The following is a 20,030-nucleotide window of genomic DNA, read 5'->3' as shown; positions in this document are numbered from 1 at the left end:
AAGCCCAGCTCTCTCAGACAAACCTCTGCCATTTCCCAGCATGCAAGGCACTCATGGACGCGGACACACCATTCAGTGGTGAGAAGAATGCTGATGCCATTGTAAAGCTACAGGAGGAATTTGATCACAGGTTTGCAGACTTCAAGACACACAGAGCCACTTTTCAAATTTTTGCTGACCCCTTCTCCTTCGATGTGCAAGATGCCCCTCCTGTGCTTCAAATGGAGCTAATTGACCTGCAGTGCATTTCTGAACTCAAAGCCAAGTTCAGGGAGGTGAGTGCAAAAGCAGACAAGCTTGGACAATTTTTGAGAGAATTGCCCCCCACCTTCCCTGAGCTTTCCAGGATGTTCAAGCGGACCATGTGCCTTTTTGGGAGCACATATCTGTGTGAAAAGCTCTTCTGCACCATGCACTTTAATAAGTCAAAGTACAGGTCCAAACTTACTGATGAGCATCTTCAAGCCATACTGAGGGTCTCAATTGCTTCCTTCCTCAAGCCAAATGTGGCTCAGCTGTGTAAGAGAGGAAGCACTGCCAGGTCTCTGGCAGCAAGGAGTAGGTAAGAAAAGCCTATGTTCTGAAGAACCGTTCATGTTCTGAACTATTATTAATAAAGATTGAGCAGATTGGATCAGTTGTACTTTTTTTTTGAATTCTTGATTCGGCCCAGCCTCACCCAGACTCTAGCTCCAGCGGCCCCCAGGTAAGTTGAGTTTGAGACCCCTGATCTAGATGATTTAAAAGTGCACTCCTCTTTAAAGCACATCTGAAAGCGATCGATGTAGTGACCGTCTTTGTTCGATGGCGAGCCAAAAGCCACTGCTGCTGCGAGGATGGTCGGAGTTGGCGTGACGGTTCTTGCTCCTTGACTAGATCAGCAGCAAGGTCTTGTGGTTCATTTGTGGCAAGCACTTTGTGTGTGTGTGTAATGAACGGAACCTCACAATGTATTCGTTGAGCAATCGGAAGCCAATGCAGCTCGGCGAGGACTGGACGGACACGGTCGGACCTTGCAGAACCCGTCACGACACGTGCCAGAGAATTTAGTGCCATCAAGAGGAATGTAAACAGTTCACCAAATCGTATTTATACAAAAGTGTGTGGTTTTTTTTTTAAATAAGCCTGCATGCAGCCCTGACTTGGAATGTTCATTGTGTTAGTCATTTGTTTATTAGATTTAATATAGCACTTGGGTCATGTTAAGCTGTATACTGTGCCTAAACGTTGAAGGCTTTACGAATACGTACCCAATTACAGTCAGTGCCGGATTAAGCTAGTGCGGGGCCTGCAGCATATGTTCTAAAGTGGCCCTAAATTTAAAAAAACGTAAATATTCAAACACAATTTTTTTACTTGCATAGTAAAGTCATTTTATTTTTTCATTTGCTATACAGCCAGATAATACGGTGTGTTGGAGAGTAAATCCACAACATTTACAATTTGGGTTTATTCTCCAACACACCGGTGGGCTGGAGTAGTAAACTATTTGGCGTTTTGTTTACGTGACAAATCCCTTTGCTGATTAGCCGTGTCCGGTGGTGGAGGGTTTCGACACATTTATACAGACGCGATTTAACCCCAAAAACCCTTATTATGAAGACATGTTTTCTTTGTTGAGAGGCACTCGCTCACAGAAGATAAAACGACGGGACTGGACTTGGAAGAGGGTCAGAGGGACTCGAACAACGCTGAAGACCTTCAGGATTCTGTCTGCCACTGAGTCACGACGACACCAATCCTGTTACCTGTAACTGCTTCGGGCACAAGTCATTCCAACATGAGCACCGCTTAGCGTTTTTGTTTTCAAAGTTTAGAATTGTGTTGTTTTTAATCCTGGGGTGGAGGCGTCTTTTAGAGGGTACATTTGTTTGTAAAGAATGTGGTTTTTTTTTAATGCACGTGCAGCCTTTTGACAATCCATTGCTGCTTTAAGGCCTCGCTCAACACCTTGACCACGCTGGTAAGTCCTGGTTGTTACTGCATGTTGAACTTCTTTCGCGCTGTACGTAGCCAACCGTGCAAATCGGAGGTGCGGGTTGGCGATGGGATGGAACGGAAGCCCAGGACCGGTTCAGATATCACGCGCTCACTCATGTTAGCCATGAACGGAAATCAAACTCGGATCACTGGGGTCAGTGGCACAGTGCGTTAACCATATGGGCCACCGCTTTCTCGATTATTATTATTTTTTGCATTTAAAAAAATGTCAAAGCAATATCCTGGTCAATCACTCTCCAATACGTGGTCAAGTATTCGTTTTTTCGCCGCTGGAGGGATGATAGGCTGTCAACTAACATCAGGATTTGAACTCACAACCTTTTAAACTCTAAGAGGTGGCAATTGTGGATAAAGTACACTGCGCTGAAAACTCTTAATTTAATTTATTTGTACCATACAATATGGCTCAGTTGACATTTGCGCCCTATAACATTGCCATTAAACGCCGATGAACATAAAATCGCTCTTGCGTGTGCGCAATGATAGTAAATCTTGGTGAATGTTTACCATTAAAATAGACCCAGGTGACCGCTACACTGCCCACTGTTATGGTTATGTATTTTAAATTATGCATCTTTATGTGTCAGTCATAACGGAGCGCGTGCTCATGTTAGTGGCAGATGAATTAGGACCGTGCCTATAAAAGCGATTGAATGGAGTCATCTCAGGCCATTGTTCCGATGCATAATTTTAATAATGGATATGTAGCACTTCATTTGCAGTCTTTAATTACAGGCCTCGGTGGCAGTTATCCCCAGGAACAGGCATGGTACGGCAATATCTGTCAAACATCTTTATCAACTCGATCATCTCAATCACAAATCGACGCTGTCGATCCTTTGCGACAAATTAACTTGCATTTTACACGTTGTGACCATTGTCTGTTTACATATCACTACAATGGCCACCCTATATGCTTGTCTCTGCAACTTCATTTGTTAATTGTGCAACGATCAGTTACAAATTAATCTGTCCCGAGTCCACGTACACGACATAAATTTGTATTTAACACTGATGTGTGCGCGCGAAATATTTAATATTTCTGTGCTTTGTTTTGCCTTTGCACGTTGTCACTGTGTTGACCCAGGTCAATCACTCTTGCAAATGAGACACGATTCTGGTTTCTTCCGAGTTCTCACCGGTAAAACCAAATCAACGTGGAAACATGAGCCGTGGGTTTCCATGGGAAGAGGAAGACGGGGCCATTCACGTGGCCAAATCCACGCCAACCAGTTAAAGTCTGGCTCAATACCGTCATCTTTATAAAACCCTCGCTGTGACTTTATTCTTGTTTAAATGCACAATATGCTGTATGTACAGAAACAGGCATATTGGTAAATCTACTGCTGGATGAGGGCCTCCTCCAACACTGTGAATGGGGGTCATGCGGGTTAAGCGACTTCACGGACAGGCATTCGTCCGGCAGTGGATTCATTGAAGATCATTGTACTGACAGCGTTACTTGTACTGCTTATCGTCTGTGTTGTCTCAGCTGTGTACGGTATCGTATGCAGTTACAGTATATGTACTGTCTCTCGTGTGTCCTGTGTGCCATCGTGTGTTGTCTCTCGTGTGTCCTGTGTACCATCATGTACTGTCTGTCGTGTGTCCTGTGTACCATCATGTACTGTTTCTCGTGTGCCCTGTGTACCATCGTGTACTGTCTGTCGTGTGCCCTGTGTACCATCGTGTACTGTGTCGTGTGTCCTGTGTACCATCATGTACTGTCTGTCGCGTGTCCTGTGTACCATCATGTACTGTCTGTCGTGTGTCCTGTGTACCATCATGTACTGTCTCTCGTGTGTCCTGTGTACCATGGTGTACTATCTCTCGTGTGTCCTGTGTACCATGGTGTACTATCTCTCGTGTGTCCTGTGTACTATCGTGTACTGTCTGTCGTGTGTCCTGTGTACCATCATGTACTGTCTCTCGTGTGTCCTGTGTACCATCATGTACTGTCTGTCGTGTGCCCTGTGTACCATCGTGTACTGTCTGTCGTGTGTCCTGTGTACCATCATGTACTGTCTCTCTTGTGTCCTGTGTACCATCGTGTACTGTCTCTCGTGTGTCCTGTGTACCATCATGTACTGTCTGTCGTGTGTCCTGTGTATCATCATGTACTGTCTCTCTTGTGTCCTGTGTATCATCGTGTACTGTCTGTCGTGTGTCCTGTGTACCATCGTGTACTGTCTCTCGTGTGTCGTGTGTCCTGTGTACCATCGTGTACTGTCTGTCGTGTGTCCTGTGTACCATCATGTACTGTCTCTCGTGTGTCCTGTGTACCATCGTGTACTGTCTGTCGTGTGTCCTGTGTACCATCATGTACTGTCTCTCGTGTGTCCTGTGTACCATCATGTACTGTCTGTCGTGTGTCCTGTGTGCCATAGTGTACTGTATCTCGTGTGTCCTGTGTGCCATAGTGTACTGTCTGTCGTGTGTCCTGTGTACCATCGTGTACTGTCTCTCGTGTGCCCTGTGTACCATCATGTACTGTCTGTCGTGTGTCCTGTGTACCATCATGTACTGTCTCTCGTGTGCCCTGTGTACCATCATGTACTGTCTGTCGTGTGTCCTGTGTGCCATAGTGTACTGTATCTCGTGTGTCCTGTGTACCATTATGTACTGTCTCTCGTGTGTCCTGTGTACCATCGTGTACTGTCTCTCTTGTGTCCTGTGTACTATCGTGTACTGTCTGTCGTGTGCCCTGTGTACCATCGTGTACTGTCTCTCGTGTGTCCTGTGTACCATCGTGTACTGTCTCTCTTGTGTCCTGTGTATCATCATGTACTGTCTCTCGTGTGTTCTGTGTACCATCATGTACTGTCTCTCGTGTGTCCTGTGTACCATCATGTACTGTCTCTCGTGTGTTCTGTGTACCATCGTGTACTGTCTCTCGTGTGTCCTGTGTACCATCATGTACTGTCTCTCGTGTGTCCTGTGTACCATGGTGTACTGTCTGTCGTGTGTCCTGTGTACCATCGTGTACTGTTTCTCGTGTGTCCTGTGTACCATCGTGTACTGTCTGTCGTGTGTCCTGTGTACCATCATGTACTGTCTGTCGTGTGTCCTGTGTACCATCATGTACTGTCTGTCGTGTGTCCTGTGTACCATAGTGTACTGTCTCTCTTGTGTCCTGTGTACCATCGTGTACTGTCTCTCTTGTGTCCTGTGTATCATCGTGTACTGTCTGTCGTGTGTCCTGTGTACCATAGTGTACTGTCTCTCGTGTGTCCTGTGTACCATCGTGTACTGTCTCTCGTGTGCCCTGTGTACCATCGTGTACTGTCTGTCGTGTGTCCTGTGTGCCATAGTGTACTGTCTGTCGTGTGTCCTGTGTACCATGGTGTACTGTCTCTCGTGTGTCCTGTGTACCATCGTGTACTGTCTCTCGTGTGTCCTGTGTACCATGGTGTACTGTCTCTCGTGTGTCCTGTGTACCATGGTGTACTGTCTCTCGTGTGTCCTGTGTACCATCGTGTACTGTCTGTCGTGTGTCCTGTGTACCATCGTGTACTGTCTCTCGTGTGTCCTGTGTACCATCATGTACTGTCTGTCGTGTGTCCTGTGTACCATCGTGTACTGTCTCTCGTGTGTCCTGTGTACCATCATGTACTGTCTGTCGTGTGTCCTGTGTACTATCGTGTACTGTCTCTCGTGTGTCCTGTGTACCATCGTATACTGTCTGTTGTGTGTCCTGTGTACCATCATGTACTGTCTGTCGTGTGTCCTGTGTAGCATGGTGTACTGTCTGTCGTGTGTCCTGTGTACCATCATGTACTGTCTGTCGTGTGTCCTGTGTACCATCGTGTACTGTCTCTCTTGTGTCCTGTGTACCATCATGTACTGTTTCTCGTGTGTCCTGTGTACCATCATGTACTGTTTCTCGTGTGTCCTGTGTACCATCATGTACTGTCTGTCGTGTGTCCTGTGTACCATCATGTACTGTCTGTCGTGTGTCCTGTGTACCATCATGTACTGTTTCTCGTGTGTCCTGTGTACCATCATGTACTGTCTGTCGTGTGACCTGTGTACCATCATGTACTGTCTCTCGTGTGTCCTGTGTACTATCGTGTACTGTCTCTCGTGTGTCCTGTGTGCCATCGTGTACTGTCTCTCGTGTGTCCTGTGTGCCATAGTGTACTGTCTGTCGTGTGTCCTGTGTACTATCGTGTTCTGTCTCTCTTGTGTCCTGTGTACCATCATGTACTGTCTGTCGTGTGTCCTGTGTACCATCGTGTACTGTCTCTCCTATGTCCTGTGTACCATCGTGTACTGTCTCCTGCGTACTCTGTGCTGTCGTCTGTACAACACTGACTCATTCACGATGTTTCCGTCGCTCCCATGCGAGGTGGGGTCGTGAATAAACTATTTGCATAACATTTGCAAGAACCTAAAGTAATCGATTCCAACGGAAAGCGACGATTCTTTAACACGTAGCCATATAACGACTCTGCGTCATACACCACACATGGCATTCGTCACCCAACGATTCAACACGTGCGTCGTAATGTGTGCGGGAGTCGATTACCGCCGGTGTTTAAAATCGACAACGAATCGATTCATCCCCTCCCCTAAACCCCCCCTCCATGGCCCCGCCTTGTGGGCCGGGTGACGCCGCCGCCGCCGCACTACTTTTCTCTCTCTCGCACGCGCGCTCGCGCAGGGCCACATCACCGCCGTCGCGCCGCGCCCGCGCGCTCCGCCCCGCGACCCGGCGGATGAATCTATCATGGCGCCGCGTCGCGGTCGTGTTTTGCGGTAGAGGGCGAAGTTTGTCGACTAAAAAGCGACTCGCTCTGCGCGCGCGCGACTAATTAACGCGGCGCCGACATCCAGGGACCTTCTCCCCCTCGCCCACGGACGTCTCCGTCCTCTCGTCCGACGCCCGTCAGAGGGCCGCCGCCGCGCCTAGGCCTCCGCCTCGCACCGCTCCTCGGCTAGAAGCCCTGCCGGCCTCCCCCTCGCCTAGTCCTGCTGAGCGAGCCAGGCCGCGCCGGTTTGCCACCTCCCCGCCCCCGCGGGGCCCGGGGGTTTGGTTTGCCGAGCCATGGCGCACCTAAACGTACAGGTAACGGAGCCTAAACACCTCGAGCAAAGGGGATGGTGTCGTCGATTTGGCAATGTTAATCGTCGTCGTCGTCTCTATCGTATGTTAGACGTGTTGTGACTTTATGGGGCGGTACCCCGCATAGACGTGGAATCCCCTGTGTGGTGTGGGCGAGTGCGTGTTCTCCTGTGACTGTGTGACTATTGCGTGTGTGATGTGTTGCTGCTAGTCGTCGTATTCTTGAGTGTTCTCGTGCCTTGTGAGTGTTTTTTGTCTGCAGAGGAGTGCGTGTGTATTAGTGTGCGAGTGCTTTCGTGTATACCTCTGGCTCTTCCCGAAGTGCGAGTTTTCGTGCGGGTCTCTTTACAAGTGTGTCTTTGTGTTCGTCGGTCTCTATGGGATTTCTAACTCGGCCTTATTAAGTGCTTTCACACACTCGCCCCTACAATCGAAAACGTGAAACGGAGGGGGCGGCGGTTTCTTTTACCGTTTATCTGCATGTGTGCATGCGGAGTGGTAGGCTAGTGGTTAACGCACTGCACTACGAACCCGGCGACCGGAGTTCGATTCCCGAACGAGGCCCACATCAACGGCGAATACCTGAAACTGTCCAATGCCTCCCACGACGTAGCCTTAAATGGGTATCTGATGCGGCGTGTAAACATCAATATTCGGGGACACAAAGGCGGTCGGCCGTGGACTGGCCACCACCCCAGTCGTGTGTCGTGCCGGCTTTAATAGGTGCTTGCTAAAAACCACTGCCCAAATGTTTGAAAAGCCTAGAAGGGGGGATGGGGGTCGACATTTATATGCGTTTGACTCTCGTGGCTGTTGCTGTGTTTTGGTTTTCCTTCGCTCGCCCGCGGAGGTCATTATTTTCTTGGTAAATCCGAACGTGAATGCCCCTCCTGGGTTAGCTCCTCCGTAAATGCAGCGTGCGCGTAATACAATATCAGTATAGTATTGGGCGGCGTATATGCTGTGCACACAGTAAAAAATATATAAGCCCGCTCAGAAAGCAGGAAGTGTAAATGGCACACGCACACACTGAAACGAGTGCAATATGGCTAGTCCTCTTCGTAAAGGTTCAACAAAATGGCATGGACTATTCAGTATCAACACAAGCTCAAATGGAATGGTAGCTTTAAATCTGGTTTTGCTGCTCCAGCTTTTGTCGGTATAAAATGGCCCTTGGTTTGTGTTTGGCTGTATGAGGTTTCCCACTCATTGGGCTGACTTTCGACATACCGTCTTGGATCAAATGCATGAACATATGGGTTCTTAAATCTTATTTGTGTTCTTTTCTTTGAACCTATCTACGTAACGTTACCGAAAAACCCAAAGAATATACTGTATGGGTTATTTTTCCAGGATCGCCTTTAGCAAAATCTCAACTGCCTAATAATGGTCTCGTTCTTTTAGCTCTCTCGGTAAAGTCACGTTGAAGGGAAACAATAAAATAATAAAAAAATATATTATTTAATTGTTATTTTATTGTTTCCCTTCAACGTGACTTTACCGAAAGAGCTAAGAATTTGAATTACTGCAGTCACGAAAGCTTTAAATCAAAATGTTCTCGTTCTTTTGCATCATGGATACGAATGCGACACCGTGATTGGCAACTAAATAACTCGTCGCTGGTTCATTGATTAATAAACCTGCACCGCTTAATGGCATGCAACTCTTAGTTGTGACACGCTTGTGACGCTGGCTGGTGGCTGCTGAGATGAAAGTAGAAAAAAGTCGGTGAATTGTTAGGCTTGCCTAATCGCTGGAAACGAGTCATGCGTATTGCTGCAGTTGCGTCACGCTGTTCGGTTGCCTGGAATGTTGTGTACAGTACATAATTGTCGTGCGGGAACAACGCAAAAAGGTCAAACGAATACTACCGTACTGGAGTTTGTGATGCGACGTGAGCGCCGTATAAACATGTGCCTTGTCGTGGCCTGCGTAATAACTTGAAACAGTCCTTTCGGATCAACCGTTTTATATACGGATCACGGTTTGTAATGTAGGATGGGTGTTTCTCGGTCATAAGTGGTTTAAACCCGGTGGCAGGTTTACCGATGATGATTCATCTCGGCGTTTTTTTCTATGGCTTAAAAGTCACATGTTCGGCGTAATAGCCTACACCCAGAACTCGCATTCTGTACGCCAATTAGTCACCTGGCCTAAAGCTTGTTCCCATGTTCCATCCACTAAGACCACGGTAGTCAACTGCAGTCTAATACGCACCGTAATTATGTGTGTGAACGATCATCATTGGATGGCATCATGTTGGCCTAACTCCCTTTTAGATTTCTGTTGTTTTGCTTTGTAGTTGTGACCTCTCCGAATAATTGTTGTTCGTCTTTACTTTGCTTTAATGTACCGTTTTGCTAAGGACTTACATGTACCCCCTTGAGGTGGTCATAATTGGCAACGTTTTAAAGAAAGATCTATCGTATTGTTGGATAGTAACACAATTATAATACAAAAAGGATTATGGTACGTTTGTGTTATTACTGTACTTGCCTTCATCCAGCAGTAGATTGATCATGGATGATGATCAAATGGCGAATATTAAAATGAACCCACAGCATAGATGTACAGTGTTAGATTGTTAGTACTACAGCTGTGTGACCTTGACTAATCTCAAGGCATTGGATTTATGTCTCCACCATGAAAATGTAGTCAGCATTTTATGGTTTATATTTAATGTAAGTGCGCAGCACGCTGTGAAATTATAAACACATTTGGCTTCCCACAGGTTTGTCATGCAAGACAAATATTTTCTCAAATAGACTGTTATGGCAACTGGTGAAAATACAATTACGTTCTCATGTGAAGTTGTATACAGCACATAATTTATCACCTTATTTTACCCTTTGTTTTTGAAACGAGGATGGGAGAAAACGTTTCCCAAATTGAACATTAATTCAAACGTGGGTGTGGATGCTATTTTGTCAAGCTTATGGTTAAGCTGCGTTTTTTGCTATCTTCCCCCATCACAACTTTTGTATGGGAGGCAAGTCCACACAACACTGTGGTCAATAGAACACGTTCCGGTGTATCAGAAACGATTTGCCACCACGGCAACATTTACGGCGTTGGACGCAGAGCGGTTGTTGCTGGTGGTGAACGAGTCTTTAAAAAGTGAAATACAGTGTACAACTTTACTTTTCAATTGAGGCTCCCTAACATTGCTATAGTCGTGCTGGGGTAAGGATGGCATTTATGGGTGATTCGGATCAAGAATTGTTGTGCTACACAAAGCATCGTCCCCCACACCTGTGCTCCACTCTTGGGAGGTTGTGACTTAACCAGATGGTTTTTAATTATTCTTGCAGTGCTCCACGTTATACTTGGACATTTTTTTTCACTTGGCAGGACACCTTATGGATGTATGACTTGCGCAGAGTTTTACGAGTAACTACATAGATATGTAATTGCACAATCGTGTGATTGAGTAAAGACTGAGGGAATACAGTGCACACAAACCTTCACGTGAGAAAGCTAAATGCCCCAAATAGTTATCGTTTTTTGTGACAAATATGATTTTGTCATCCAAATTGTTTGCAGATACATAATTTAATGTATAATATGTGTAAGTAAAAGTGTTTTAAGCTTCTAAATATGTTCACTTTAAATTAATGTCTGGCTTTGGCTAAATGCTAGCAGTTAAACTTCTACACTTGCCATGTAGATCACCATAATAGATTGAGTTTTAAATGTACCTTTTTAATCTTCAGTCACCAACTACTTTCCTGAGAGATTGCACTAAAATGCATCGATTAGGGTTGGAATGGATTGTAGGAAAAAAAAACTATGGACATTATCTTTACAGGTCCCTCTTATCACCGACATGCATTGGTTCTTAATGTCTTCACTTGTCATTTCCCTTGATTCAAATGGTGAGGTTTGTCCTTGTAACAAGTTAGTACATGGTAGAAATTCACATTTGTTGGACAGTGGGTAATTCTTTATGGTGTGTGTGATGGGAATTGTTTTATGTTGAGGAGGTGCAGACCTGCCTATGGTTTCGTTTATATTTCAAGAAGGTACAAGTAGTCTGGTTCTGTGGTCTGCTAACTCCACGCTGGCATGCACACCAAAAATTGCTAATTATCGTCAATTTTTCACATGCCTCCAAATTAGCTCGTGCTCTTTTCACACAATGATTTTGAAAGCACCTGCACATACTAGTCTATTCGTGAATAATTCTCCTTTACGCGTTTCTGGTGTATTTCAATGTGAATTCATGCTGCAGAGAGCCAGAGACGACTGGTTGGCATTAACCAGAAGTAATTGACAGATACAGAAATCCCCTGGATGTTTTTTTTTCTATTTTATTTAAAGCATTGTATTGTAGAACACGGCCATTGTGGACACATGACAATATTGTACATTTGTTGTAGTCACCAGTAACAAACCTAACCAAATACATGATGGGGTGGGTAGAATGGGGAACATGTGATTGCAGCTTTGTGTTTAAGCCACCTTTGTAGCACTTGTGTGTTGTAAAACTCCGTACACACTGACCAACAGAATCATGCAAACGATATGATGGCTTGTATTTAGTTGCCTTCATAATTTGTTTGTACACGTGACACTTGAACATCAAAGGGTGACGTCTACTAAATGGGGAATGCTTAAACAGCACTCTTCTGATGCCTTGCTGCTTGTGGTGACAATCTGACGCCCGTGCCATCTTGCAAGTGGCGACCGTCCACATATTGATATTCTGACATGGTTCTAAACAATACAGCACTGGTGTAGTCGTGACATAAGTTTACACTAAACTGCCACACAACAGCTGGTGCTGATGGAAAATATTTACAAGACACTGAATGGGTGCTTTAATACGCAATTATTTCGGTTATAAACCTCGCTATATTTAGTGTAGACATTTTGAGAAGTGATTTGTGAGTGTAGTTTTACACAAAACCATCGGCAGACATGATCTATCGGCAGACATGATCTCTGCTGGACAAGGGACTCTGCTTGCTTTCTCCAGCTCTCTCGCGATGCAGCAATCCACGTAGCTCCTGCGCTCGAGCTGATCTCATCAATCCGCGGCAACCGTGGATGGGTCCTCTCAGGTGCTTCCCTTCCTTTGGCTGCCACTTTCGTCCTCGGGCTCGACCATTGGCCATCATCCATGTCTATCTAACTTTCCTGCAGAAGGCCACATTTTTCAGCTTGCGTGCATTCTCTGTTGTGTTCTTCGTTTTGTCTTGCAGTGTAATTGATTCCTAGCATGCATTTCTCAGCTTCCTTGCACTTTATGTTTATTTTATTTCAAATTTGTCATTTTCACATTTCGTTAAATGTTCTTAGGTAAATGACCGTGTTGCTGATACATGTGTCATGGCAGATATAGAAATGAATCCTAAAGATCATTGGGAATCGAATACTGGAACATTTATAAGACTAGCAACCACATTTGCAAGCTATACTTAAGAAATGTCTCTATTATCGACCACATGCATACTATAACATTGTAGACAAAAACTAATAAATATCAAACTAACATTATGACCAGTCTTTTTCAACCATGAAAGGGCAATTAACGCTTGAAATTGACAGTCGTGCCAAGATGTTATAAAGGTTTAATACAAAATATATATTTACAATAATTTATGAGCTACACACCGAGATTGAGTGAAGAAAGTCACAAAATGCACAGAAGTTTAGCCGGAGAAGGAGAGATACTAACACCAAGGTTATTCAGTGACGTTAGAAGATTCAATTGGAGAAAATAATGGGGTGGTGACTATGGCTCAGCAGTCGCACATTCGACTCTTTTGCAGAGGCTCAAATCTGGCAGGCCACCCTCGCTTGTACGTGTGTATTAGCCATCAATTGCCCCGTCTGCTTCACAGTTGGACGTTAAAGATACCTCGATGTAATTTCTAAAAGTGCAGGTTATTGTGCGCCAGCGTCATGGTCCAAATTTGCTAATTGCTCAATTGGGATTACACATAGCAATACCGCCCTCTTACTGTGAAACTGCTACAGATTGTGAACCATATAGTGCCGTTTGTGATAAGCCGTATAAGAATGGTGTGAATACCAAATGTACATAATTATTATCAGTGAATATAATGAACATGAATTGTGAAAATAATACCACGTGAGGTTTACGTATGATATACAAATTGTGGTAACCAATGATAATACACCACAAACATTCATTAATGTAATATAGACGGTTTTAAAGTTGTATGAGCAAAACAAAAGTCACCAACAAGATATATGATAAATAACTGAATTGCATCAGAGTATGTATGTTGGATGTAAGTTTAACTTCTTTTGCACCTTAGCCAACCATGCTTATCGGAGTATGTATATCTAGGACAATTAATAAAGGCAGACCATGATGAAAATTATGAAAACACAAGAGATAGATGAGTGTAGATTGGAGTACTTCTAGAAAACCAAACTTATTCAATGGATGGCTACATAATAATGTGCCTGAGGAAGAATGCTGAAACTATTGTTTTGATTGTGTTTGAGCCATTGTAGATGTGTTTTTTTACGCTGGTTGAAATCCAGATTTGTAAAACGTGGATGCGATATCCTGTTTGAATGAGCATTGGTGAGGTGCTCATGTCCGGTTTACGGCCCTGAGTCAGTGGTATAAATTCTGCATTCCTAGCACGGTGGTGAGTTTATCCATAGGATATCCACTATTTATTTCCCTACAAAGTGGTACTCGTTTTATCGACCCCACGAAGGGATTGAGCCGTGCCAGCCCCCAGCCGGGATTTGAACTTACAATCTTTCGATTACGAGCCGCTCACTCCTCCGTTGAGCCATCTGGTCAAATACACACTAGCCTCTTCACAATCTTATAACTTCTATAAAGCAAGTGTCTTTACTCCGTCCATTATTAAGAAATTGACATTCCTGTTTTGTTACATAGATACCAGTGTTTCAGCGTGAATTATATTGCCAGTACAATGACCGATTCGTTTGCTGTGTCCAGAAAGCACTATTTATTGTGCCTTTATTTTGTAGGCCATTCACGTTGTGTGTTTGCCCGCATATTTTAAAGGGGGCTTGTTGGGTTACATTATTTATTTGAGCATGTGTTAAGTACACATTCTGTCTGCACCATGGTGAGAACTGAGAGTTCTCACTCTGGTCGAGAAGCCATGGATGGCCAGACTTTTTCAGCAGGGCAGGCTTGACTGGATGTCCCCTGTGTGCTTGCCCCCCCCCCCCCTAAGCTGCTAGTAGTGTATGTGTGAACACATTTCGAATGTACAAATAACAGTGGGAGTTGCCTCGGAGCGAGCGGATGTGTGAAGGCTGCACAGCATGCACCTGCGAATGTTTTTGAAGATATTTTCTGCCAAAACACAACACTTTGGACACATGGTATTCATTGGTATTTGCAGCTTGAGAAAAAAAACTGAATGAGAGAGCAAAGCTCACTGAAAGATAATGAAAGTAACGCAACATTGGCAACATATTAAAGTATTTGTAAGTCAAAGGTGCATTTGCTTGAAACTGAGTAAGAGTAGTCCTTTTGAAATGATGATTAATCGATTTGGTGAGTAATTTTAACTGTAAATCACAATCTGCCTGCATTAAATAGGGTTGCAATGAGTGATATTTTCAATTCATACCCGTGGCGATACAATTTAGCACAGTGATAAAAACGATTCACAAATTGAAGCATGGCCATGAATTGTGACCGGCCTTGTATTGATGCACCTTCGATTAGCACGGTTGCCTATGTATGGCGTGAAACAATTTCTACATGCAAAGCGAGAGGGGGATTGCATTCTTACGATCCTGTTCATTCGATTACCTTATTTTTGGTTAATGTGGTAAGAATCTTACATGTTACCTTGCAGAAGTTAGTACATTAATGAAATGTTAATGCTTTTATTGACAAGTTGGCTTCTTTATATCGAACCCAATTAAATATTTTTTTGGACTCAGACTTTAGTTTTCATGTTAAATTGGAGTTTTTTTATGGAAGATAAACTACAACATTTTACATATTCTTTGGGTCTTTCGGTAAAGTCATGTAGATAGGTTGACAGAAAATAACAAAAAACTACGACGTTTCGATCACAACACAAGCAAACGCTGTAGTTTTTTTGTTATTTTCTTTCAACCTATGTACGCGACTTTACCGAAAGACCCAAAGAATATGAATTCCTGCAGTCGCGAAAGCTTTAAGTCAAGCAAGATACAATACAACATTTTACCTTTAATTCTATTTTAGTGTATGGAGTGCATGAAGCAGTTGCCCACACAACTTGAAATTCGTTTCACCTTTGTCACACATAAAGGTGACATTACTCAGCTTTTCCAAAAGTTGTATATCGTTTTCAGTTAAGGATGTAAAAAAAAATCTCACTTTGCATAACACTGTTTTTATGGGGTTCAAGGTACCAGCAGGTTGGTAAAAACTAGTGTGGGTAACAAACAATTAAGACACTCCTAATTTACAATCTTCATTGCTTACACTTGTGTCTTGAGCCACTGAAACACCCGCTACCATACCTTAAAGTAATCTGCAAGTAGTATCGCTTATCGCAGACTCAGACGTTTATAGACCATAAACAAGACACCACCTGGTGATATTGGTCTAGACATTGCCCTAATATGGTAGGCCATGTGGCTGCTATAACGTAAGACATTGGCCATTCTCAGTCACAGTGGTTAACAATGCGCTCTGGGGGTGCATCAGCAATGATTTTCACTTCCGCTCATTTAAATGATTGTTGTTGCACTTCCGCTTCTGTCCAAATGATCCAGAAATGGGCCTGATCTCTCTCATCTGAGCTTAGGAAGCTAAGCGGGAAGTTGCCTGGAGAGTACTTGGATGGGCAAACACCGTGCACAAAACAGGTGTTGTAGGCTGCTGCAGGGCTCCGTTGGCATCAGGGGGCAGTGTGGAACAAACACATTGTTTTACTGTACTATGCTCCTATGTCTTAGTACCCCCCCCCTCCCGACCGCATTCACCAACCCGCATTAATCGACATGGCAAAGTATGGCCAAATAACCTCAACCCCGCAAAGCATGTAGTGGCTTTCATCCAGCAGTGGATTTACAAAAAGGCATGTACTTATACTACCAAATGTATTTAGTCGTAGCATAATGCGAAGTAGAGTATTTTGTAATTATGGTGCTGAGCGTGTTAATATATACGCACGATGGAATCTTATATAATTGCATACGCTATCAGTGATCGTGATATTTCCTTTAAAGATGCTTATAAATGAAACCCGTTTGGCAGAAGTTGTTTAGACGGAAATATTCGTAAGTGTATGTTACAAAGGCATTACTTTGGTTTCTGATGCGTCATTGAACCATTTGTTGAAGTGTATTTTTATTATTTTACTTTCTAGCACTTAAAGCAAAAACAGTTTGTATCCCATCTATGTACGTTGAACTTCTTTCACACCGTTCACACCGTACTCAGAGGTGTGGGGGAATTGACAACAAACTAAACGCAAAAATCAGTTTCTAAAAAATGTATTTTTCAATGTAGATTTAAAAGTGCATAACTCCAGTAGCTTTCTCATCGGAAGGAAGAGTGTTCCAGACGGCCGCAGAAGCTCAAAATGTTTTTCTTATTTGTGTAAAGATAACAGCTAAAAGAAGCTTAATTGGTAATGGATTTCCCATATCATATTTTACATATATCGAGAGAAAATGTTTAATGTGGAATTTAGATAATCTCTTGGTGTACCTAGCAGGAAACATTGGTGGTATTAATGTATTGATGTGTAATAAGATAAGAATAAATGTGTACACACGCCATAAGTAAGGTTCTGTTCTTGCCAAAGTGATGAACACATGCCCATTGCAAATAAAAATACGCAGTTAACATTTGGTGATTTAAATGGGCTCCTTAGGAAGTGCGTTCTTTAAATAGCCATTATTCTGTATGTACTGTTGGACACTTACATTCCAAGCAAGGAAGATGGGGTTTCCCAGTTGTTTTTAACACCATCAGTGATTATTCTAAATTGTTAATGTCAGCCATGTGTATTCGACATAATGTTAACTTATTTTAGGGTTTTTAAAAAACAAATATAATGCACACCAACGTCACCGTAAAAAATATATGCTGACTAAAGTGTTGTAGATTAACATCTAAGCTATCAAATGTGGGTTGGTTTAGGCGCGTTTAGTAGCAGCTGTCCTAAAATAGACCTACCTTGGGTTCACTATACCCACAGATAGCCAGTCTACTGTTTCATCCACTCTTCAAAGCATCACATCTCGTAGCTTTAGCCACTTGAATTTCAGAGGGTTTCCCGCATTGTGCTCGCTGATGTTGCTCACTGATGTGCTCACGCTCATTGGTCAGTGTCTGCCCTAAGAGGTTGGAATGGTGAAGTGCCCTTTGAAGCTGGTGTGAAAAATAACTTCATACGGACATGGGAAATTACCGCACTCAAGTGCTGATTAACCCTTCATGGTCACTCCCTGCTTTGTTCCTGACTTTGCATTGGGAAACATTGATATTTGTATTGTACACACCAATCAAATCGTTGACAATGGGGTAAATATGAAACTAAACTGACAGGGTAACTTTAAACAAAGAATATTTCTTTAAAGGGCTCTAGTTTTTGCATAATTTGAATCAACCCATTGAGTCAATAACGCTTTCTGTGTAACTTGTTGCTCTGGCATAACCCTCATTGAAACTGAATGTGAGCTGTTGGTTAGGAATACTGTAGTGTGTGGGGTGACCGAGATAAATTGGCCGTAAGAAAGATGGTATAAGAAAGTAGGATAGTGTTGTGCACGAGTCGATGGACGTTGCAAATGAAGTTACATTCTGTAGTTAGCAGGATGCAGCAGTGGCTAGAAGATAAGCCTGTCGCCACCCCTGCAACCATGCCTAGACTTGGGATGGCGGGGATCTGGTGGGTGTGAAACATCGCCATGCATTTCCTGTGGTTAGTAGCCAGTCGGAGTTTCCGCCCTTAGATTTGGTGCCGTTGTGATAGCAAGCTCAAGAGACGGGTGTTTTGTCATCAACACCCTGCTTGAACATAAGACGCTATCCTTTCCATGTGACCGCAGATGGCCTCCGACCTCGAAGTTTTGATCGTGCTGTGTTCTGGTGTCAGATGTACGCATCGCGCGTATTGTGATGCGCACCTAAGAACAAAAGGGGGGGACCCGTGCAAGCATCTGCACGCGACATAGAACGCAAATAGAACGCACACTTCACGCAACGCTTCACACTCACCAGAGACATGCGCGTGACACACCACCCACGCGTTGCTTGGCCTGTGCTCATGAGAAAGTGTTTTTTTCTTCCCAAATGTGTTTTTTTCATGGGCCGTAACTATTGGAGGGGCTCTTATGTTAACCTTTTACCATCCTTAACAAGTTTAAAGAAATGCCAGTAAATAACTTGTGTCGCTTCATTTTGTCCAAAAGTCAACACCGCCTTTCCATAAAGCCTTGGCTGCTTCCACAGCCACGAACGTACACTTTAGTGTCGTAAGCTCAAGTGCGCGCGCTCGTTTTGTTTTCTAGAAAAGTTTCACGTGAGAACGCAAGCACTTCCTATTTCGTATATTTCCACTGACATCTTTCGGAGGACCTCTATAGCCACCCCAGCAAAGAGTTCAAGTTTACGTTGGATATTGCGAGATCACATTTTCTCAGCAGATGACCATCGTAGTTCTAGATTTGAAGTTTTTCGTGACTGCAAGGATCCATACTCTTTGGTTCTTTCGGTAAAGTCACGTAGGCAATTTGGCTGTGCTTTTTACACCTGATGAAGGAGGCTTGTGTTGCCTCCGAAACGCCGTGATTTTATTTAGTTGGTTTCATTTTTGTTTTGTTATATATTTATTTATTACCTACGAAAAAAACCAAAGAGTAAGCATTCGTAGTTGTTTAAACAGTCGAGAAACAAAGTTATTGCATTCCGTTTTTTTTGTTTCCACGTACAAATCGGCGATGACCAAAGCAGCTTTTTTGAACAGTGGACGAGGGCACGACTACAATCCGTTCACCTCGGGCCATTATTTCTTCGACGATGATGGTTTTTATGCCTTTGTTGGCAGCACTCATTTGGCTTGGAAGAGGCAAGTCCCCCCCCCCCCATACAGTGTTTCCAGCCTTTCTGTGCACCAGGGGTGTGGCAGCACAGTGGAGTGAAGTAGAAAACCCATGAAGGAATATGTATGCATAGGGCTCAGGCTTGGCATGGAATACCTTGGCTTCCTGCCAGTATTTGATGTGAATAAGCGTTTCATTTGGATGACTTTAAATACAGTGCGATGTAAATGTAACGTGTTTTCCACATTTTTAGTTGAATTAATGTTTCAGGTTTGTTGTTTAAAAAAAAAGACCTCTTCCCCTGCGTGTTGACGTGCCTCACGCGGACAATTCTCAAGCCAAGTCTTACCGCTCAGGTGTGTCGCGCGTACGTAATGCAAGGGGTTTATTGGGGAGAGAAAAAAACCACTGGGGAAATCGGACATGCAGAAAAAAAGAAGATCGCCGTACCAGCGTAATGTCACCTTTGGTAAGGTAGGCACTTTTATCAGCAGTCTGGATAAAAAAAATATAAGGTTGTGCTTTCAGTGCATTTGTGCCAACTCCTGACTTGGCTGTATTGTAGGTTTTTGTACCACTTGTTTCGGCCTGATTGGATACATGTTGTTGCGTAGCCATGCGTCCTGGAAGCTCGTATCCCGAAGCCTGGTGGTGATTTTTCTCACTCCAGTACGATGCGGTCCTCTTGAGATCAAAATGCCGCATCATGTGGGAGCTCTTCTGCTCTCATGTTTAGCATCCGAAAGGTGCATCCAGTGATGCATTCTGAACACAGTAATACCTTGATATACGAAGTCGATGGATTCCTGGAGCTTTGTTTCTATATTGCAACTTCATATGCACTATTGAAACATTTATAACAGTACTAGGAGGATGCCGTTCCCAGCCTTCGACAATTTAGATTGAAAATTGTATTTTATTTATACTGTGCAGTGTTAAAATA

General features: G+C 43.7%; 1 protein-coding gene across 1 annotated transcript in view; it reads left to right on the top strand.

Moving 5' to 3' along the window:
* The first annotated feature begins 6,642 nt into the window (after window positions 1-6,642).
* The window catches only part of LOC116952550 (serine/threonine-protein kinase 25), a 36,131-nt gene continuing 22,743 nt past the window's right edge, over window positions 6,643-20,030 (top strand). The window contains exon 1 of the mRNA XM_032971997.2: window positions 6,643-7,069. Within this exon, the coding sequence (XP_032827888.1) occupies window positions 7,049-7,069 (21 nt within the window). The 5' untranslated portion in view covers window positions 6,643-7,048. The remainder of the gene's footprint in view (window positions 7,070-20,030) is intronic.

The sequence above is a fragment of the Petromyzon marinus genome, chromosome 47 (assembly GCF_048934315.1).
Source record: "Petromyzon marinus isolate PM22_M1 ecotype Great Lakes invasive population chromosome 47, UKy_Petmar_22M1.pri1.0, whole genome shotgun sequence".
In the NCBI taxonomy this organism is placed as follows: domain Eukaryota; kingdom Metazoa; phylum Chordata; class Hyperoartia; order Petromyzontiformes; family Petromyzontidae; genus Petromyzon; species Petromyzon marinus.
Note: the sequence above shows the minus strand (reverse complement) of the source record. Positions and strands in the feature narration are given on the sequence as shown.